Source organism: Trichechus manatus, unplaced genomic scaffold (genome assembly GCF_000243295.1).
Source record: "Trichechus manatus latirostris isolate Lorelei unplaced genomic scaffold, TriManLat1.0 scaffold00067, whole genome shotgun sequence".
Taxonomy (NCBI): Eukaryota; Metazoa; Chordata; class Mammalia; order Sirenia; family Trichechidae; genus Trichechus; species Trichechus manatus.
In genome coordinates, this window is record NW_004444003.1 from 4,465,677 (window position 1) to 4,488,659 (window position 22,983).

The 22,983-nt window shown below is 43.2% G+C and overlaps 1 protein-coding gene across 1 annotated transcript in view; it reads right to left on the minus strand.

The window, feature by feature from the left end:
* CAMK1D (calcium/calmodulin dependent protein kinase ID) overlaps positions 1–22,983 on the minus strand; it is a 550,843-nt gene that overhangs the window by 63,780 nt on the left and 464,080 nt on the right. Inside the window, exons 4-5 of the mRNA XM_004379682.2 lie at positions 13,368–13,506; positions 9,493–9,619 (exon numbers count right to left, since the gene is read on the minus strand). Of these exons, the coding sequence (XP_004379739.1) occupies positions 9,493–9,619; positions 13,368–13,506 (266 nt within the window). The remainder of the gene's footprint in view (positions 1–9,492; positions 9,620–13,367; positions 13,507–22,983) is intronic.

The following is a 22,983-nucleotide window of genomic DNA, read 5'->3' on the forward strand; positions in this document are numbered from 1 at the left end:
GCAACATTTGTAGTAACTGTTAAATGAGAAACTATTTTGTTCTGTAAGCCTTCATCTTAAGTGAGAATAACAGCACAATTCGAAGAGCGTAGTCAGTGTCACTGAATTGTGCATGTAGAAATTTTTGATGTGGTGTATTTTTGGCTATGTGTATTTTCACCAAGAAAGAGGGTTGAGAAGTTGGAGGGTTGATATGTTGACGGGTTGTTAACCAATGTCATAGAACAACATGTGTACTACTGTTTCATGAGAAACTATTTGTTCTGTAGGCCATCACCTGAAGTACAATAAAAAATAAATAAACTAATTAAAAAAACAAAACAAAAAAAAAACCATCACAAAACAGTTAAATCTCCACCACCCCTGCCTCGTCTCCTTTCCAAAGTGACGTCTGTTGTTAGGGCCTGTTAAGTCGGTTCTGACTCACAACAACCCCATGTGACAGAGTAGAACTGTCCCATAGGGTTCCCTAGGCTGTAATCTTTTTGGGGTAAGGAGCCCTGGTAGTGCAATGGTTAAGCACTCTGCTAACTGAAAGGTCAGTGGTTCGAACCCAACCGGTGGCTCTGTGGGAGAAAAGACCTGGCTATCTGTTCCCCTAAAGATTACAGCCTACGAAACCCTATGGGGCAGTTCTACTCTGTGCTATAAGGTTGCTATGAGTTGGAATTGGCTTGGCAGCACACAACAACAATCTTTCCAGGAGCAGACTGCCAGGACTTTCTCCCATGGAGCTGCTGGGTGGGTTCAAATCACCAACCTTTTGGTTCGCAGCCACGTGCTTAACCATTGAACCACCAAGGCTCATTCCTGAATCACCCTGCGAATAATAGAACATGTGCTTACCTTCCTCTGGGGAGACTCTTTACCACTTTTTCTACAGACAAAGACTTAAAGCTCCTTTAAAAGAGTTTAATTTTGCTTTTCAAAACCAGACGAACTAGACCCACAGAATCTGAGAAATTACACAGCATGCAAATATCACATTAATATAACAAGACTTTCCTCTACCAAATAGGAGTACATTTGTCATCTTTAGTTTCTTATCAATTACATGATTGAAATGGACGTGCTCTGTCACTTATATTTAAGTTCTGTGATTCAAGACACCCATCTGGATATTTTAATTAATGCAGCCAAGCAGACAACATAAGTAATTTTACATTCTTAGCTCTGACTTTTATCTTTTATTGGCAACGTCAAGGGGATTGTTATACCCAACTCAACTGAGTGGATTCCAAATCCCAGCCAATACCATACTGTTGGTCACCATGCTACCCTGAGGAGCTAATTTCCACAGAAGAAAGCCCTGTCATTTCTCTTTAATTATCTCCAAGTACTTATTTACACAGGAGACCGGGCGGCAAACCTGAGTTTGATTTATGGCCAATGCACCTCATGTGCAGCCATCATCCATCCATCCCTGAAGACTTGCGTGTTGCTATGATGCTGAACAGGTTTCAGCAGAGCTTCTAGACTAAGATAGACTAGAAAGAAAGGCCTGGTGATCTACTTCTAAAAATCAGCCAAAGAAAACCCTAAGGATCAAATGGTTCTATTTGCAACTGATCATGAAAGTAGTACAGGACTGGACAGTGTTTCATTCTGTTGTGCATGGGGTTGCCATGAGTTAGGGGCCAACTCCACCGCAGCTAACAACAACTTATTTACACAAGCACTTTCTACAAGCCACGTGAGTCTGTTCATTTTTCCCAGATCCTACAAGAGGCAATTCATGACTCTGGGGCTTTACGCTACTCCTTGCCCCCCGACCTGTACCTCTTCTCATCTTTGTCTGAGTTCTGCTCTTCCTTCAAATCCCACTTCCCCCATGCATTTTTCCCTGGTCATTCTGGCCCTTGCTGATCCCTCTCTCATGTGGATTCTTTATGTTGCTTCTGAATTATGTCAGTTACTTCGTATTTAGAACATGCTATCATATATGGAGCTATATTTCCCCAATGCCATAATGGATGAAGAACCGCCTGGTGTTCACAGAGCCAGCCCCAGGCTCTGCCTGCAGTAGGAACTCAGTACATGTGTATGGAGAGATGCCTGCAAGCTCCCGCCCTCAGTGCAGGGACACTGTATCTCCACAGCCATGGTGCCTTGCAATAGATGTGTCGAATCTGGCTACTCGGCAGCCACTATATGTACAAGGGTAAAGTTCAAAGTGCTTAGATTCCTGCTGCCTTCTTCTAAGTTGCCATGTGCATTGGGGTATTTGGGGGAAACAATAACTCCTCGTTCATTATTTCTTCATTATTAGACAGCTCATTTAAATTGAAGTAATAATCTTGGTGTTTGGAAAATTAACTATTCAGCTGAATAGCGACTTAGATATTAATAATAAAAGCAAGAGTGGTTCACAAATAGAAACCAGTGCTTCTACCTATAAAGAGTCTGTAAAGTTGTATATTGCTATTGGGGAAAAGAAGCTTTACCTCATGCTGTACTCAGACATTTCTTTCTAAATCCAAAGACAATGGACCAGCCCAGAAGCAGCCCCTGCTCCTGGCCTTGGCTCAGGTAACAGTGAGGCCCCCGGAATCAGGAGTGGAGAACAGCAAGCTCGTTCTCTTTTCTTCGAGATGCTGAAACAGGGCTGGGCTCTGCCCTGTTCAAATCTAAAGCTGCCCAGCAGGAATGAAGTCCTGGATTCTTTGTCCAAGAACCTTGCAGAGATAAGCCACTAGTTGTTGGGGGGAGGGAGAAAGGTAGAGAACTGGCTGTGTCTAGCCCCAGGGTTGACATGCTGGTATGCTCTTATGAAGCCTGCTTCACCTTCCTTTGACTACAGGGCTCCCATAGACTTAATTACCAGCTCAATCAATTCATGATTCAAAGCCCCCAAAGCCAATGGCCAATACTCAGTCCTCATCCTACTTGACTTAGTAGCAGCACTTGACATGTTGATAGTTTCTCTTCCTTGAAATCCTTTCTACACTTGGCTTCCAGGATACCAGGCTCTCTTGGTGCCCTTTCTCAGTCTCCTTTGCTAGTCCCTCCTCATCCCACTGACCTCTCAATACTGAATTCCCAAGGACTCCATCTTCTGACTTTTTCTCTCTTCTGTTTACACCCACCTCTGTCTACACCTCCTCTGACTATACCCACCTTCACTGATAATCTCATCTAGTCTCCCAGTTTTAAAACGCATCCAATGCTAGCAGCTCCCAAATACTGTATATATCCAGTCTGTGTCTCTCCCCAGAACTCCAGACTCACATTCCATCTGCCTTTTTGACCCAGCAAACTTTAATAAATCAAAATCTGAACTCCTGGTAATACTTCCACAACCTGCTCCTCCCACAGGCTTTTCCATTACAATTAAAGGCAACTACACCCTTCCAGGTGCTCAGCCCAAAAAACCATGGAATCACGCTTGACTTCTCTCTTTTGCTCTTATCCTACTTCCAATTTTTCAGAAAATCTTGATGACACTGCTTTCAAAATACATCTGGAACATGACAGCTTCTACTGCTCCCAACCTGGTCCTGTTGTTGTTGTTGTTAGCTGCTGTCGAGTCAATTTTCAACTCACCATGACCCCCATGGGGTTTTCTAGGCTGTAATCTGTACAGGAACAGATTGCAGAGCCTAGGTGGGTTCAAACCGCTGACCTTTCGGTTAGCAGCCAAGTGCTTAACCACTGTGCCACCAGGGCTCCTTAACCTGGTCCTAGCCCTTGCTATTTCTCACCTGGATTAATTCAAGAGACTCCTAACTGGTCCCCCTGCTTCTATCCTTGCCCCTCCCCACTGCAGTCTATCCTTATCCCAGTCTATCCACTATAGAGGGACCCTGTTAAAAGTCAGATCACATCATGCCTCAACTCAGAACCCTCCAATGGCTTCCCATCTCACCTTGAGTCAAAGCTAAAATCTTTACAATGATTTCTAAGACCTGCCCTGTACACCCCTGTCCATTTCTTCTCAGACTTTATCTTCTGCTCGTCTCCTCTTTGTTCACTCCACTTCTTGCTGTTTCCCCACATGTTCCTGCCTCAGGGCCTTGGCACTTACTCTCCCCTCTGCTTGGATGCTCTTCCTCTAAGTAATGGCATGGACAGCTCCTTCACCTCTGTCAAATCTTTGTTGTTGTTAGGTGCCGTCAAGTGGATTTTCAACTTACAGCAACCCCATGTGACAGGGCCTCCTAGGCTGTAATCTTTACAGGAGCAGACCTCCAGGTCTTTTTCCCTTAGAGCTGCCGAGTGAGTTCGAAGTGCCAACCTTTTGGTTAACCGTTGTGCCACCAGGGCTCCTTATCAAATATTTACCCATTGTCATCTTCTTAGTTTATTCTTAGTGAGAGCTGTCCCGATCACCATATTTAAAATTGCAACCTCCCCACCCAACCTCCACACACATACCTTCACACTTCCTATTTTCTTTTCTGGTTTTTCTCTAGAGCACTTAGCGCCATCTAACATAAAATTAATTTACTGTGATATTTGCTTTGGTTTGTCTCCCTCCCGCTCAAATGTTAAGTGCTGTGAGGGTGGGCATTGTTATCTGTCTTTTTGTCTTTCCACTGGTGCAACCTCAGTGCCTAGAACAGAAGGTAGGCATTACTGAAAGAGACTGGAGAAACCCTGAGAGTATGGCCCCCAGACACCCTTTTAGCTCAGTGGTGAAGTTATCTCTGAGGTTCACTGTTCAGCCTGGGAGTGGACAGCCCCGTAAAAACAAATGAGACTAACGAGGTACAGGAGTCCAGTGACAAGGGCCAGAAGGCAGAAGGGGACAAGGAAGCTGGTGATAGGGAACCCAAGGTTGAGTAAGGATATTGTTGATGTGTTGTGAGATTGTTAACCATTGTCAAAGGGCAACATTTGTAGTAACTGTTAAATGAGAAACTATTTTGTTCTGTAAACCTTCATCTTAAGTGAGAATAACAGCACAATTGGAAGAGCGTAGTCAATGTCACTGAACTGTGCATGTAGAAATTTTTGAAATGGTGTATCTTTGGCTATGTGTATTTTCACCAAAAAAAAAAAAGGTTGAGAAGTTAGAGGGTTGACATGTTGTGGGGTTGTTACCCAATGTCATAAAACAGTATGTGTACTACTGTTTCATGAGAAACTATTTGTTCTGTAAGCCTTCACCTGAAGTACAATTAAAAAAATATACATATAATATATAAAAAAAAGAAGGTAGGCATTAAATAAATAATTATCCAATGAATTAATGATGCAGCACCTTCCATGTATTGTTAACTGTGTGTTTGCCCTCTGTTTCTCACAATACCGAGAACACTGAGGTCAGAGACTGTGCCTTACTCATATTTGCATTTCTAGCAGCAAGTACTGTGCATGGCATGTAACAGGACATCAGCGAATGTATATTGGATGAATGGAAGGGGAGGACAGAAAGGAAAAGATTGCTAAGTTTTGTTGGGTTTGTATTCAATGCAGCAAGCATCTGTGCAAAGATGAATCAGACACTGCCCCTGATCTAGAAAAACCCACATCCCAGCTGGGGAGAGACAAACATAAATATATACCCATTTGCAATGTCATCAGAGTTGGGATGTGAAAACCCATTACCCATTATATCAAGTCGATTCCGACTCATAGCGACCCTATAGGACAGAATAGAACTGCCCCATAAGGTTTCCAAGACTGTAATCTTTACGGAAGGAGATTACCACTTCTTTCTCCCATGGAGCAGCTGGTGGGTTTGAACCACCGACCTTTCAGTTAGCAGCTGAGCGCTTAACCACTGTGTCATCAGCCCTCTTATGTTGAGAAAAAGGGCGAGGAAAAGAACTGAGATGGTAAAGGAAAGGATGGGGAGTTGGGGAAAGCAATCAGTGGGTGGTAACTTGTAAGCTAGGCTTTGCTGGCTGAGTAGGAGTTTGCCATGCAGACTGTGGGGAAGGACACAGTCCAAGCTCAGCTGCTCACTGCTCATGGCATGTCTATGTAGACACGAGCTCCCCAAGGCAGCCCCTGCTGTGCTCTATGAGTTGTGTCCCTCCACTGAGCTTACTCCAAAGTCAGACTCTCCAAGGATACTCCGTAAACATTAGCAAGCTGAATAGCTATATTCCTATATCCTCCTCTTCCCCCTCCCCTGCTCAAAGAAAACTCCGTATCTGACAACAGAAGTACACAAGGGCTCCCACTGAGGGTAGTTAGAGCAAGGGTCACATCTAAGCACGGTTCCCAGACTCATCAACGTCTGACACAGCAGTAAACAGAACCAGACCGCTCCACTTAGAAATCCAGAGAGACTGCCAAAACACAAACATGCAAAAATTAGTTTTGAAAGTGCTAGAGCTTTCCAGCATCAGAGCCAACCATGAGAACAGTGTGATGTGTATGTAAATGTGTACATTCTTTGTCAGAATATTAAATCATAGCCTGAGAGCTGACTTCCTGAAGGGGAAAGTTGGGCCAGTCACAGTATTCTCAGCAGCTTCTCAGCCCAGAGCAGACTGAACACCAGAGAATCTGCTGAAGAGAAAACCCATCCTGGCCAGAAGGACACCATGACCTCATAGGCCTTTTCCTTTTCTAATGCCTATGATTCACTGTGGCTGGAATAGGCAGCTTCCCCCATCTTTTAAGGAGTCTGAGAATAAACTTGTCTCAATCATTTTTATTTGCTGCTTGCCTAATGGCTTGGGTTGAACAGAAGGAATTCCATACACACATGGCGCACACTCACATTTCCATCCACCAACCCCACCCCAGCCATACACATGCATTTACATGTGTATCACACGCCACAACTAGAATTCCAAATCTCCCAGACAGACCAGATTATTCCTGAAACCATCTTTTTACTGTCCTAGAACAGAATGATTCCTTACTATGCCATTAATTTCCATCAAGGCCTGAGGTAATAATGATCAGAGTAGTCTCTCCTTCTCTGTCTAGTACAAATACATAATCCAGGGGCATGATCTCCACCGACAACAGAAGAGTCAAGAAGTAAGCAGTACTGACTTCAGTTTCTCCTCTGCTGTCACATTTTCACCATCTTTTATCTCCTCCTAGTCCTGGGTGGTGCCAATGGTTAATACACTGGCTGCTAACCGAGAGGTGGGAGGTTCAAGTCCACCCAGAGGTGCCTCAGAAGAAAGATCTGGTGATCTACTTCTGAAAAATCAGCTGTTGGAAACCCTATGGAGTGCAGTTCTACTCTGACACACATGGGGTCGCCATGAGCTGCAATCGACTTGACAGCAATTGGTCTGGTCTAAATCTGTGTTGTGTCCTTTCCTTTCCCCCATTTTATTCTCCATTCCCCTCAGCCTGCCCTCTTCTCCCTTCATTTGACTTATTTTAAAAGCGAAACAGCTGTGACAGTAGCAGTTTGACATAATACCCGTTATTATGGAAAGACTTGAAGGGCAGTGAAATGCTTCCAAGGTAATCTGAAGTTTCCCACAATGCTCTGGTGCCCCCCAGACTGGTTTAGTTTGAGGCCTGCTTTCCTCAGCCTGCCTGGGAAGGTTACTTTATTGTATCCAAGGACAAAAAGGAATAATGTTGACTGTACAACATTACCTCTTTTCTTTCAAGGTCGATTTAAAATTCTCATTAAGAAAGGCCGTCATGATTTGCATGACAAGAATTTAGCCGTGGTCTTGATTTTCTGTGACTGTTTTCTAATCTCATTTTTACCCCTACAATCAAGCATACCTAGCTTGTATCCCCTCAGCCTTTTCCCACGTCAGGGCTTTCGCACAAGCTGATTCCTCTGCCTGGAATGCTCTGTCCCCTGGCTTTGACGTGGCTGGCTCCTTCTCGTCGTTGAGGTAAATGCCCAGATGTCTCCTCTCCTGTCATCCTAATCTAATCCTAATTCCCTCCCCACCCCTTGATGCCATTGATTGCATGCTCCCGTTTTATTTTCTTCATAGCACGTATCATGATCTGAAATGACCCTGTTTATTTATTTGTTTCTTTGTTGGCTGTTTGTCACTCCAAGTAACATGTAAACTCCACGAGGGCAGGGACTTTGCCTGTCTTGTTCCCTACCATAACTCCAGTACTAGGCCAGCAGCTGGCACAGAGTAGTCACTTAATATACATCTATAGCATGAATGAACACATTAATTGTGATGGCTAATTTTATGTGTCAACTTGGTTAGGCTGTGGTTCCCAGTTGTTGGGCCAAACACTAGTCTAGTTGCTGTGGAGTAGTTACATGTGATTAAATCAGTTGGCTTTAAGTAACAAAGCAGATTATCTTCCATAATGTAATCTAATGTGATACAGTTAATCAACCAGTTGAAGGCCTTAAGAGCAAAAAGGGAGTTTCTGTAGGGTGTCTTCTGTCTCTAGACTATAAATAGGTATTTTGGCAAAACTCTCACCTCATTCTTCCCGTTGTCTGACATAAGGAGCTTGGGACACAAGCCTTCAGGAGTCTCAGGCCTATCACCTGACCCATGGATTTTGGATTTTCCGGCCCCTCACAATTGTGTGAGCCAATTCTTTGAAGTAAATCAATCAAAAGGGATTGGCTCATGAGAGTATAGGGGTTGGCAAATCCAAAATCCGTGGGTTAGGTGAAAGCCTGGAGACCCCTGTAGGCGCAGAGATCTATGTATATATCTGGTTCTGTTGGTTCTGGTTCTCTAGAGAACCCTGACTAAAACATTAATGTGAATGATGGTCTCACAAAAATTCTCAAATAGCTCCAATGGCCTTCTTTTCCCCAGTCACCCAAGGACAGAAGACAATCTCAGTATTCAAGTGTCCAGATCTCTGTTAGCAGTCTTCTCCACACTGAATTCGTTTAACCCAAAGAATTAAGGGTTCTGATCTGGTTGGTAGAGAACATAAGGTATTTTTTAGGAAAAACTTTAATTCTTGGCTTAGCCAGTACAGATCAGGGTGAGTTGATGCAAGGTGGTCAAGATTTAAACCAGGTTCCTCAAATCAGTATTTTCTGGTTGCTTCTATCTGAACATTTTATTTGTGTCTGTCCTTTACTGTTATCTCAGTGTCTTACTGCAAATCATTCAAAAACAGATATATGAAACAGTTTTGGTATTAAAGCCTGGGAATTCATCCAAATCAACTCCCCAGCCTTCAGTCAGGCCCACACCCAAATCAAACAGGATTTTCACTCAACTCTTAAAAGGTTTCAGGGGAAATCACTTCCCTTCTTACTTGTTCCAGTGTTTCTCGATGTTTTTATTCTACTCTCAAGGGAAATGAAGGCAGCTGTGATCATGAGCTAGGCTCAAATGCTTACGATGACTGATGAAGTTGGCAAGATACACACACAACACACAGACATACACTCACATGCTCATACACTTATACACACTCATACACTCTCCCACACTTATACACTCACATCACTTACACACTCTCACACATATGCCACGCATTCACACATACTCTCACATATATACACTCTCACACACACATTTACACACACATCCTCAGACACACATATACACACAAACTTACACACTCTCACACAGGTACACACATTCATGCACATATACACAGTGTCCTTACCAACATAGCCTGGGGTTCCACAGGCTGTGGACATCACATCTCCTTTGCCCTCCATTTTTGACAATCCAAAGTCACTGATCATTATTTTCGACTCCTCATCTTGACTGTAGTACAGGAGATTTTCGGGCTAGAAGCAAAATAAGAAAAAATTTTACAAACTGTGTTTAAAGCTGGCTTAACTGTGGGACACTACAAACTACAAAGCCAAATGACAAAACCTGTTCATAACAACTTAAGAATATGCTTGACCTTTAGACCTATTAAATACATTAATGAAAAATTGTTTAACGAAAGCAATGTATCAGGCCCTGCACAGGAGCTGGCATAAAGAAGCTTTCAATAAATATTACTCCCTTTCCCTTTTAGTATTTTCTCTACTTAAAAAATAATAATATTTTGAGGCAATCTAGGAAGCTGATGCCTGTCACACTTGTCGATTCACTTCTCGGGTCAGGAGAAGTGGGATTCCCAGGAAATAAAATTACTTTTTTAGGTGCTGTTTTTGTTGGGTGCCCGTCAAGTCAATTCTGACTCATAGTGACCCTACAGGACAGAGTAGAACTGTCCCATAGGGTTTCCTAGGCTGTAATCTTTATGGGAGCAGATCGCCAGGTCTTTCTCCTGCAGAGTCGCTGGGTGGGTTTGAACTGCCAACCTTTCAGTTAACAGCCGAGCGCTTAACCGTCGCCACCAGGGCTCCTTTTTCAGGGGCTAGTTTTTTTTTTTTTTTTTTTTAATTCGTGACCCTTGTTATCAACCTTTCTCTCCTCCAAAGGTCTCTCTCCTGCTCTCAGCAACATCACGTGGTGACCTGTAGTCCCAGCAGACGTGTTGCGTGTTCCCCTTTACTGAGGCCAGCTGACATCCGCTCCTCCTCCCGGGGAGTAGAGGAGTGTTGTGACAGAATGAATCTAGGCTGGAAGATCCAGGATTTTCTAGCCATGTGCCCTTAAGTACTAGGAGCTTTGTTTGCTTTTCCTGTAAAACATGGGCAGTGATGTTCGCTATCCTGTACAGTATATGATAGTAGCAATAAAGCACTACACATAGCAAAGGTTTTATTGTAGTTTCTGTCTCCCCTGGAGTTTTGCAACATCACTGGCACCTACATCACTCTGTGTAGGAGGGGCTTAGGGGCGGCCTAGGGTTGAGGTGAGAGCTTGAAGCTTCATTTGCCTAGCATTTTATGTAAAATTGGGGAATCTGTCATTGTTCCTAGCAAAGAATGAGGTAAGGGCTTATGGAGACTCAGGGAGGTGCGACAGCCTCGGAGCTGTCCCTCATTTTGTGTCTCCTGCACAGAAGAGGCGCCCATAATTTTTTTTTTTTTTTGGAAGCGTTGGTTCAATCGATGATGCTGTCACCAAGGGAGATGATGTCAATGACTGAACCCTCTCCTACTGTCCAGTAACGTCCACCCATCATGATAATTCTGAAGATTTACTTAGTAATTAATCATGTCTCTCATCTACACTAGTCTTAAAGGAAACACAACGTGAAGCACCTACACTAGGAAGATCGTTTTCTTATGTCCGTTCCCCGTCTAGCTCTGCTTCCAACTCCAACAGTGAAGCAATATTCTCTTCACTTTGTGTTAGGGCTTTGTGGTGAAATTTTGGCTCCAAAGCATTGAATTTTAGGAACTATTCTTGTGTTGAGTGATCAGACTTGTCACTCTGGGTGGGAGGCCCCCAGGTGACAGCATGAAGGTGTGGGTGGGGGCAGCAGGGAGGGAATCCTGCCCACACTGTATGGCAATTCAGGTGGGTGTCTTGGGATGCCCGGGCTCACCTGAAAAATTATTTTTTCTGTACATTATGGAATCTTTGTAAGACAATTGGTGGTCAATACCCGAGTTGGAGGGTCAAACCCAACCCTTTAGTAGTTCACATAAAAGACTTTAAAATGATCTGAACGAACAGTTTTGGTAATGTTAAATATTACACTCCTAAACCAGTGGTTCTTGACTGGATGCAATTTTACCCCTGAGAAGACAGTTGGCAATGTCTGGAGACATTTTTGGTTGTTACAACTCTGGAGGTGTCACTGGCATCTAGCGGGTAGAGTCAAGGGACGCTATTAAACATCCTACAATGCACAGGACAGCCCCTCACAACAGAACTATCGGGTCCAATATGTCAATAGTGCAATGATTGAGAAACCCTATCGTCATCCAAGGAGGCAGGAGTGGGCACTTCCTGTCTCAGTCCCTTCAAAAGAACAACAGATTGTCTCTAGTAGCTTCTCTGGCCAATAAGGCATAAAGAATACCTTTCTGGAGGGAGAAAGAGGTATGTATGCATGTCAGGATAGTACCCCAAACTGTATGCTAATCTTAAATTAATGTGATCATGTTCTCTATTGCTCCAGTCTAGAAAGTTACATAGGTTGTTTTAATTTTCTTAAATGTTTATGGAAATTTAATATTCCAAGCCCAACTTCCTCCACACAGATCAGTCTCCTTCGTGCCTCTGAAAAGAGATCACAAGAAGGTCCTAAAATGGCAATGTTCTTCCCACAATGATAAGCCTGGTGATCCTAAAGCTCCCCAGGCCAGGAGCTACAAGTACTTCTCCTAAGAATGATGTAGGAGTGAAAAACAACATCTCCTATACAGCCAAACTGCCTTTTTAAGGGGAAATAAACGCTTTCCCTCTAGGAAACTGCTTATCTGCTTAGAAATTATTTCTAATAAGAACAAACAACCAGCCCACTCACACCACAGCTCCGTGGTCACCACACTAACTTGTTCAGAAAAAGCTGCTTGTGATGTTTTGAAAGCACAGTACAAGCATTTAGCAAGAGCACAACAGAGAAGAGAAGGTACCACAGTCTGGCAGGGAGAGGCCAGGCGGGCCTACCTAACCCTCTGAAGAGCCTATAAACAGGGCTTCATACCAGTTCCTTCTGATTCAAACCCCTGCTGAGAATCTGCATTAATAACAAGTTCCCAGGAGGTTATACAGAAGAATCACCTGTGGATCTTATTAAAATGTAGATTCTGATTGAGTTTACTTGGGGTGGAAATGCAAATTCCAACCCCAGGGAACTTGTTAGAAATGTAAGTTCTCAGCAGGGATTCCAATCAGAGCCAACCAGTTTGAGGCCCTGCCTACAAGACGCTGGAGATCAGCTAATCATCCTCATATCCATCAAGAAACCTGCTAAGGGAGAAAGCTGTAAGGACTCACCCAACATTCCAAAATACACTAGTCCAGTGGTATTAGGGAATGGTCCCCAGACCAGCATCAGCATCACCTATGAACCTGTTGCAACTGGAGTTCATTTAACCTCTTTCCTGTTGACCTTCTATTTCCCTCGTCTCTCATGCCCTCTACCCCTGCTCTCTTTCCTTCATGCAGTATCCTGTGCTGATATGAGGCTGGAATTGGGAAGTGATTGTGAAGAACTGTACTGGATGAAGGGTTTTTCATTGCCTTGTAAATGGTTTGGGCTCGACCGCAAACCTAAAGGTTGGTGGTTAGAACCTATCCGGCAGTACTGTGGGAGACAAGGCCTGATCTGCTTCTGTTAAGATTACACCCACTATGAGTTGGAACTGACTTGCTGGCAACTAATGACAACCTATGTCTTGAACAAAATTTCCTTTTAGATGAGCTTGAAGCAGTATGCAACCTACCTCCCTTTGGCCCTGTGGCTGCTTAATGGTTATAAAATCTTCCAAACAATAGCCAGTCTGATTGGTCTTCATCTTCTTTCAAGACCCTGACAACTAAAAGTATACAACTCCCCACTATTCATTCCACTCATAGCTACATGCAGGTGGCCTCATCCCTCCACTGGAGCCAATTCACTCTGACAGCTGCACTGTGGCTCGAGAGTGGTTGGAGGATGTTGCTAAGCAGTGGCCTCACCTTGAGGTCCCTGTGGACGATGCCCATCCTGTGGAGATAGTACACAGCATCCAAGACCTGGCGGATCAGGGTACTGGCATCTTTCTCTGTGTAAAATCCCTTCTCCACTATCCGATCAAACAGCTCTCCACCAGATACACTGTTAAAAAAAAAAAGAACGAATTAAAAATTGGAGAGGATTTGTTATATGTTGCAGGGAAAACAGTGAGAATTTTCAATGTGACAACCGACTCAAATTTTATTTTTAATGTGAATCCATTCTCAGATTTAGATTTTGCCCCATCTATTCCCCAAAAGCTGTATCAGGGAAAATATTTTGGGGGATAATATTTCATTTTAATTTGCTTTGAATTTCAGGATACATTAAAAGAGAATTTCTGATTACATTATTATTACTATTTGTATTTATGGAAAGGAGTTTAGGCTGGCAAGGGTCAAGAAGGGACAACAACTATGGCCCCTTTTGCTTTGATATTTTATGTTTCTATGACATGGGGGTATAAATGTCTAGGAAAAAAATTCAAGGGAATAAAAACAAACCAGGACCCATGGAATAGTCAGGTCAGAAAAATCTCCTGGCCTTGGCCTTTGTCCTGTTGTGACGACATAAAATCAAAATAACCTTCCTGATGTCAGCATCATCAGACATAGGGAGGTGGTGCTGGGTGAGATGATATTTTGCATGAAAGCACATCATAAAAACCTGGGGGTGTGGTGCATAAAGCACAGGCCTGGCCAACAGAATCCTGGCTTCTTTACCAAGATCTGCTCCTAATTTGCTAAATGCAGTGAATGAGCTCCTTGAACCTCCTTAAACAAACCAAAAACCAAACTCGTTGCCGTTGAGATGATTTCGACTCATAGCGACCCTATAGGACAGAGTAGAACTGCCCCATAGGGCTTCCAAGGAACACCTGGTGGATTCGAACTGCCGACATTTTGGTTAGTAGCTGTAGCTCTTAACCACTACACCACCATGTTTTCCTGAACTTCCTTAGACTCGTGTAAATGAGGGGGTTAACCCAGTCAACCATTTTCAACTGATAGCAGTGACATGTCCTCGGAGGTATCAGAACCTTGAAGCCACTTGTGATTTACCAAAAAAAAAAAAAAAAGAAGAAAGAAAAAACAACACTTTATCACATTGCATTGCTTTATTTTGGGGGACAATATTTAATTTTAATTTGCTTTGAATTTCAGGTTACATTAAAAGATAATTTCTGACTACATTATTAGTATTATTATTGTATTAATGGAAAGGAGTTTAGGCTGGCAAGGGTCAAGGAGCCTGGGTGGACAACCACTACGGCCCCTTTGGCTTTGATACTTTCTGCTACTCTGAGTTTAACAAAGTAACGGAACTATAAAATCCTGAATAGAAACAACAACTCAACCAGTAAAGCACATACTTCTCTAAGAAAAATACTGCTTCTTTCAAATAATTAACCCGTCTTGGAAATAAACTTCAAAGGAATATATTAGCACTTTTTTTTAAAAAAAGAAACACAAATTTCCAAAAACAAAATGAAAAAGAGATTTGAAATATTAAAATCACAACACAGTTGCAAAAACAACTTTTACAGCTTTAATAGATACAGTAAAAGATATCTCTTAGCAGTAGCACACACATATACACACACCAAGATATGGTTCATTTCCTGCAAGTCACGGCAATTAACGTGCAATAACTGATCCACCAAAACTTTCTTTTTAAAAAACTCATAAAGAAGAAACAATTGCAGCTATAAAAGGCCTATGTGTTAGAGTCTTTTCTATTACCTACAGTCATTCCAGACAATATTGTGCTTGGATAATGACATCGTCTTGTTTCCAAAGCAAACTGGACAATCTTGATAAGAAAGGAAAGGCTCTCAGAAGAAATAAAAAGTGATTCAAAGAGTGAAAAGAAATTGAAACAACAGGAGAGAAACTACATTTTGATGACCGTGTTGTCGAAATGATCCATCCATAAGTAAGCCCAGATCCCAAGACACCACCTCTGGGCAACTGACACCAAGCTCTCTCCATTCCTCATTTATCTAGAAACTTCCACCACAAGAAGTTTCAAGGTCTGAAGCTTCGCAGATCTCAAAGATGGACTGCGCGAGGTGTACTGCTGCTAGGGGCAGGGTGAATCTGGGTGCCTCGGAGGCATTCACTTACTAATTGATTCAACTACCTATTCAACATTTACTGCCAGCAACATTATGTGCCAGATACTTTGCACACTTGGTGGCAATCAAAGTAGCATTATTTGTGAAGGAAGAAAAGTTGTTTTGATTGTTTCCTTCCACATCCTCTACAACTGAACCTCATCTTCTAATAATAGCACCTCTTACTAGTGTTTTAAAGGTCCCTTGGTGGCACAAACAATTTGCGCTCCACTACTAGCCAGAGGCTGGCAGTTCCAACCTACCCAGAAGCACCTTGGAAGACAGGCCGGGTGATCTGCTTCTGAAAGGTCACAGCTTTGAAAACACTATCGAGCAGTTCTACTCTGCATACATGGGGTCACCATGAGTTGGAATCGACACAACAAAAAAACTGTGAGAAAAATAAAAATTTCTGTTCACTAAATGTTATAGCCAAGAAAACTATGGAGCAGTTCTACTCCGTAACACATGGGGTTGCCATGAGTCACAACTGACTCGATGGCCATTAACAACAAACCACACACATTTTCTAGTGCTTTCTTACCCCTGGTCTGCCTGCTACCTACCTCCTCTTCTCTGCAGGCTGCTGTAGGACCTTAGGCAAGAGTACTCGGCCCTCCCACCACCCTTAACTCTTGCCCTTAATATTCCATGACCCAAATCTTGCCCGATCTCTCAAAAGTGATCTGTCCTGCTTTCTATTCTCTCAAGGTCTTCTTTTCTGCCATGTGATATATAAGGTATTAACAGATTCTATTGAATAAAAATATTTGCACTTCAATAGCGTGCAATGCAGTGAGAAGTGAATCATCACCATTGAAGTATGAGACACTGCCATAGTATGTGCTGTCACAGAATTTCAATGCTCTGTTCATCAAATACTTCGCTTTTAAATTTCAGATTTCACTAGGGCTTTATTACTTTTCTTTTCTTTTAAACAATTCACAGAAAGAACTGTTTCCTTAGAAACCGAGGCACATGGGAAACATTTTAAAACGTGTCAACATAAAATATAGCAATAGTAATAAACATAGCTTATGTTTGTAAATTACTTTATAATTTTCAAAAACCTCCTGAAGACTGCATTTTAAAAGTCTACTTATTCTCAAAACCACTCATGAGGCAGACAGGGCCAGTATTATCCTACCTCCATATCAAACCCGTTGCCGTCGAGTCAATTCCGACTCATAGCGACCCTACCGGACAAAGTAAAACTGCCCCATAGGGTTTTCAAGGCTGTAATCTTTATGGAAGCAGACTGCCACATCTCTCCTGTGGAGTGGCTGGTGGGTCTGAATTGCCAACCCTTTGGTTAGCAGCTGAGCGCTTAACCACTGTGCCACCAGGGCTCCTGTCCCGGAATCACTGATGAGAAAACAGGTTTCGAATCGTGGCAAGAGGTGTGTCTTGTTTTCCGTCCTGCAGAGTATGCTTGGGTTGTTTGTCTGGCTGCTGGGTTAAGCAGGCCTGGCAATCTGCTTCTGAAAGGTCACAGCCTTGAAAATCCTATGGAGCAGTTCTACTCTGCACACAGTGGGGTCACTATGAGTCAGAATCCACTCAACTGCAACTAACAACAACAACTTCTAACAATGTTACCCAAGCATTCATTGAAAAAAAAAAAAAGGCAGTACTTGTGCTAGTTCTGAAAAATGGGCTCCAAAAAATCTGTTGCTCTAGAATGGAAGTTAGAAATAATAAAACAATATAAAGAAGACTGGTGGTGTGCTGTTAATTCTAGAGAGGTAGCTTGAGAAATACTAGCCATGATGCTGGCATAATAAAAAGCAGTCTTACAGCAAGTATACCTTGAAACTCACAGACTGTCATGTAACTAGGCAGGGATAGTGGATAAGACAGGGTGACATGGACCCAAAAGCAATGTGGTCTTAATGTGCCCAGACCTAGGCTGGTTATAAACACATCTCCCCTCTTTGCATTTAGTCCTAAGGGGAAGGCAGTCCTGAACTATCCAGGCTGTGACTTATGAGAAGTCCCCTGCACAAGTCTTTTGTGCAGCACATCCACCCTCCTATGGGATTGCTCTCAACGTGATTCCACCTTAAAGAGGAATTCAGGTAATTTAGTTTGGGATATGCTTTGAAACCCTTGAAACTGAGACACAGGAGACTCTAGCAAAAAAAAAAAAAAAAAAGTTTTCATATTAGAAAGACATCTCTAAGTACAGAACACCTTGGATATGCTGTTGTTGTTGTTAGCTGCTGTTGAGTTGGCCCCGACTCGTGGTGACCCAGTAGACATCAGAACGAGATGCTGCCTGGTCCTGCGCCATCCCCATGGTCGGTTGAGGATTGGACCATTGTGATCCATAGGGTTTCCACTGGCTGATTTTTGGAAGTAGATCGCCAGGCCTTTCTTCTTAGACAGTTTAAGTCGGGGAGCTCCACTGAAACCTATTCAGCATCACAGCAACACACAAGCCTCCGCTGACAGACTGGTGGTGGCTGTGCATGAGGTGCACTGGCTGGGAATCAAACCTGGGTCTCCCACATGGAAGGTGGTAACTCTCCCGCTGAGCCACCAATGTCTCATACCTTGGATATACTTATATGCGCACCAGACAAACGTAACAGGCACATCAGACAAAGCTCCTTATAAATCTTACTCGCCATGATCTGGGCAAGGCCACAAACAATGCACTACTGTTGATACGTCAACTGTGAAAACTTTAGGCTCCAGAGGCAGATAGACAATTTTTAATCTGGCCAGGAGAAAGGGTCTGTCTTCTGAATCGTTTCTTCAGCCCCATTTTGGCGGCCTCTGACATTTCCCTCCTCCCACAGGGGCAGCTGCCCATCACCCCAGGCTGTGCTCACATCCTGGATACTTGATTTGACTTGGGGCAGGGAGGGAGGGGTCCTCTCTCACCCACTCTGAGGAGATTAAGGCTTTATTTCATGCAACCTCTACCCTTAATATTTTTCTCCTTCAACCAATTCAACTTTAATAATAAAAATATCTTTATTCTTAGAATTCAGTTTCGCAATATCTTCCAAGCCTCAATCTGTTCAGAAATTTCCAAAACACAAACATACGCCTCTCCATTTCATGTACCAGATGAATTTAACTCCTTGTGTTCCATTCCACACTAATGCTGGCTCTTTTGCCTTCTCCATATCTGGGCAACATAAAGGATACTCTATATTCATGCAGTGTATCTTTGAAAGGACAGTCTCTTGATAATTTTTTTTTCAAGGTTTATTGCCCCACCATTTTTGCTACTTCATTTGCTTTATATGCTTTGCTTATTCACCAAATCGTCCAACAATCTTGTGTCGGGCCAGACAATGCGTTGTTCCTGATTTTAAGGGGTGTACAGGAGCCCTGGTAGCACAGCAACTGAGAGCTACAGTTGCTAACCAAAGGGTCAGCAGTTTGAATCCATCAATGGCTCCTTGGAAACCCAATGGGGTGGTTCTACTGTGTCCTATAGGGTCGCTATGAGTCGGAATTGACTTCACGGCAATGGGTTTTGTAGTCCAGTGGGGGAGACAGACATATGCAGACAAGTAAAACACAGTGTGGATGGTTCTAATGGGGGACCATGAATGTGCCTTGGAGACTACAGAAGGATATCTAGAAGGGGACTAGGGGATGGGGCAAGAGGAGGTGAATCTGGGCTGTCTTAAAAGGAGAAGCAGTATTTAGTTGAGAGGAGGCAGAACCTCATAATTTGAACTATTGTGAGAAGGGGGAGGTACTGAAGGGACTTTTTGGCGAACTGACTATCTCCAAGAAATTTAGGGAAGTAGTGAACTGACTATCTCCAAGAAATTCAGGGAAGTAGTGTCAACCAAAGAAGTATTAAATGACCCCTTGTATAAGTCCATCACTTTGTGTCCAGTTTAGTCTGTTTGGGGAGCTAGAAAAGAAGCTCAAGTTTACAATCAAGACCACCAGAGACTAATTACTTGCCAAACTGTGTGACCCAACTGGATGTACCATAGGACATCATAGAAGGGAGGGATCAATGATTAAAGAAGGCTTCCTGAAGGGGATGTCTTAGCTACCTTTGCATCCCTGGAGTTTAGCACAGTATTTGCCGAATTGCAGAAAACTTTAAGCTATTCTTGAAGGAGGGATAGCATTTGAACGTTAAGAGTTTGGAAAAAGGGCATGGCGGTCAGGGAGAATAGGGTAGAGACAAGAATGAACAAGGTATGTAAAGAAGCCTAATTTATCTGGAAAATGCAGCTAGTAAGAATGAATTTCGAAAACCAAACAGCGGAGCTTAGATTTGCTCCATCAGACGACAGTAAATTCTAAACTGCTCATGGTCTATAGTTACCCATTTCTGAAAGATATGCTACTGACAGCAATTGTGATCTGTTTCTGTGGGTGTGGGGCGAGGGAACAAGGATCCTTTCCACGCTGTGTGCACTATCTTCCAACAAAGCTCTGCAGCTGCCATGTTTGAGGCCGACTGCTGTTCCCTTCTCAGGCCTGCAGACTTCCTGCCACCCTCAGGTCTGCTCAGAAGAGCAATTCCATCCCTCCGAATCCATGGTAGCCAGCTCTGCAGTGTGCATTGACTTTGCAGTCATCCAGGCAGCAACTTGCATTGCTTAGGGTGGGGCCTCAGTGGCTCCTTAAACCATCTTCTTTACTCTCTGCTTTCCAACTATGCCCCTTCATCTTCTAGCCAGCTGCTCCTTAAAATTGGCCAGGAGGAGTGTGGTTATATTCCAAACGATGAGTAAGAAAGAATGAAAACCGCTTTTACTTTGTTTGGGAAACTTACTCACTGAGACTCTAATTAAAAAAAAAAAAAAAAACCTATTTTTGTGTTACTTATGAGAAAAAGAGTTAAAGGATTTATTAAGAATTATTAGCATGATCAAGATATCAAGAGGAAATAGCTAATCTCTTTTTAATTAAAAGCACCTGTTCACATTCCAAAAAGAGATAAGTTAATTAAAAGTCATTTTTATTGCTTGCATTCCATTATTCATATTGAATCCCTACCACATAAGACTTTATGGGAGGGAGGAAGAAAATAAATGAATGAATAGATAAAGGAAATATCAGAGTTGGAAATGCTGTGTCAAGGACTGAAACAGTTTGAGATGAGTGCTTAGTGTATGTAGCCAAAGAGAGCAAGCTAAGAGAAGGCCCCTCTGAGTGGCAGGAAAGAGCCAGCCATGTGATGATCAGGCAGATAGCATTCCAGGCAGATGGGTGAGCCTGTCCTAAGACCCTAAGGTGAGTACAGGCCTAGAGGTACTCGAAGACCAAAAAGAAGGGGAGGGCTACTCCAGTGTGGTGGGCAATGGGAGAATGGTTTGAGATGGGGTTAGAGAGAGAGGAAGGCCCATATCATGAAGTGTCATGTAAGTCTAGGTTTAAAGAGGGTAGGTTCATTCAGTGTTTGATGAGAAATAATTAAAAAACCAGTTGTCATCGAGTCCAACTCATGGTGACCCCATGTGTGTCAGAGTAGAACTGTGCTCCACAGGGTTTTCAATCGCTGATTTTTTCAAAGTAGATTGCCAGGCCTTTCTTCAGAGTGTTTCTGGATGAACTTGAACCTGTAATCTTTCATTAGTGGATGAGTGTATCAACTATATGCACCACTCAGGGACCCTGAGAAATCACTGGCGGGAGGGTTTTCAGCAGGGGACAGGTAAATTGATCTATATTTTTCAAAGATCACTCTCGCTGCTGTGTGGAGGGTGGGTTGTAGAGGTTCAGAGTGGAAGCAGACACATCGGACGGGAGCTACTGCTGTGATCCAGGTGAAGGAGCATGGTGGCTCAGACAGAGAAATGCAGAAGCTGGATGGAAGTGGACAGGCTTGGGATATGTTTTGAAAATATAGCAGACAAGACTTGCTGATGGAATAATGTGGGGCATGCAGCAAAGGGAGGAATCAAAAACATCCCCTAGATGTTTGGCTTGAGGGACAAGTAGGTGGTGATGCCATTATTTGAAATGGGGGACCCTAGCAAAAGAATTGATTTGGAGGAATAAAACATCTAAGGTAGTGCTGACCAACAGAACTTTTTTGTTCTTTATCTGCATTGTCTGATATGGTAGACACTAGCCACATGTGGCTACTGTGTATTTGAAATGTGGCTAGTACAACTGAAGAACTGATTTTTAAATTTTATTTAATTTCAATTACTATAAATAGCCATATGTTGCTGGTGGTTACCATAATGGGTAGCACAGATCCAGAGCCCTGGGTGAGATATGACACTTGCGATGTCAGTTAGATGGAGAGAAGACCCTGGGTGGCGCAAATAGTTAATGTGCCCAGATGCTAACTGAAAGGTTACAGATTTCAGCTCACCTAGAGGTGCATTGGAAGAAAGGCCTGGTGATCTACTTCTGAAAAAAAAAATCAGCCACTGAAACCCTATGAAGCACAGTTCTACTCTGACACACATGCGGTTGCATGAGTCAGAGTCAACCTGATGGCTTGGTTTTGTTTTGTGTTTTTTTTTGGATTGGATGGAGAAGTCAAGCAGGTAATTGTAGATATAAGTCAGAAGTTCAGGGAGACAGGTGAAGGCTGGAGTTAAAAATTCGAGAGTCATCAGCAAGTGGCTAGTCTTTAAAGCCAAGAGGCTAGATGTGATCAACCACTGAGAGAGCACAGCTGAAGAAGAGAAAGAGGCCTGAGCCCTGGTGAAGGCCAACACTCAGATAAGAGACAGAAAAGGAGCAGACAGAGAGGAAGGAAGCAAAGGAGGAGGTGTGGTGTCACGGAAATCAGGGAGGAACGCCTGGTCAACTCTCACAAATGCTGCTGAGAGATCAAGTAAGATGAGGACAGAGAAATACCCATTGTGTTTGCCAAGATGGAGGCCAGGGCTGGAGATACAGAGTCAGGAGTCATTGGCATAGTAAGTTGGTTTGCAGACCTTAGAACTAGAGATTTCTGAGCACACAGAGAAGATTACAAAAGACTGAGCTCTCCTCTCTGAGCCCCATGTTTTTCGCATCAATAAAAGGGGTAGTCATACCTGTTTCAGGAATTAATTTAGACAATGAAAGGGAAGTCCCTAGGCAAACTCTTGGCATGCTTTAGGAACTTTATAAATGTTAATTCCTGTCTCCCTTTTCCACTAGGGATCCCAGGGGCAGGGCCAAGCCACTGACTGATAGGGGATCCATGTGAAAAGAGCTGCTAGGAGCTGCAACCAGAAGATGGTGATGCAGGGGCTACTGGTTCTCCAGCCAGGAGAGCTCCCTGCTCACCACCCTCCCCATGCCTCCCCACAGACTGGGACTTTTTGAAGATATCCGTGCACTCGATTAGGATGGAAATTGGTGAAATCTTCAGCCCTAATACATAATCTTACGATTTAGTACCGTGACTTCTATATCGTGATATTTTTATGCAAATAACGTGCACCTTCTACGTTTGTTTGCCAACAGTGCCCTCCCCCCACCCCTGCAAGGTATTTTTGTAAGCTTGCTATGCTAATTTTTTACAT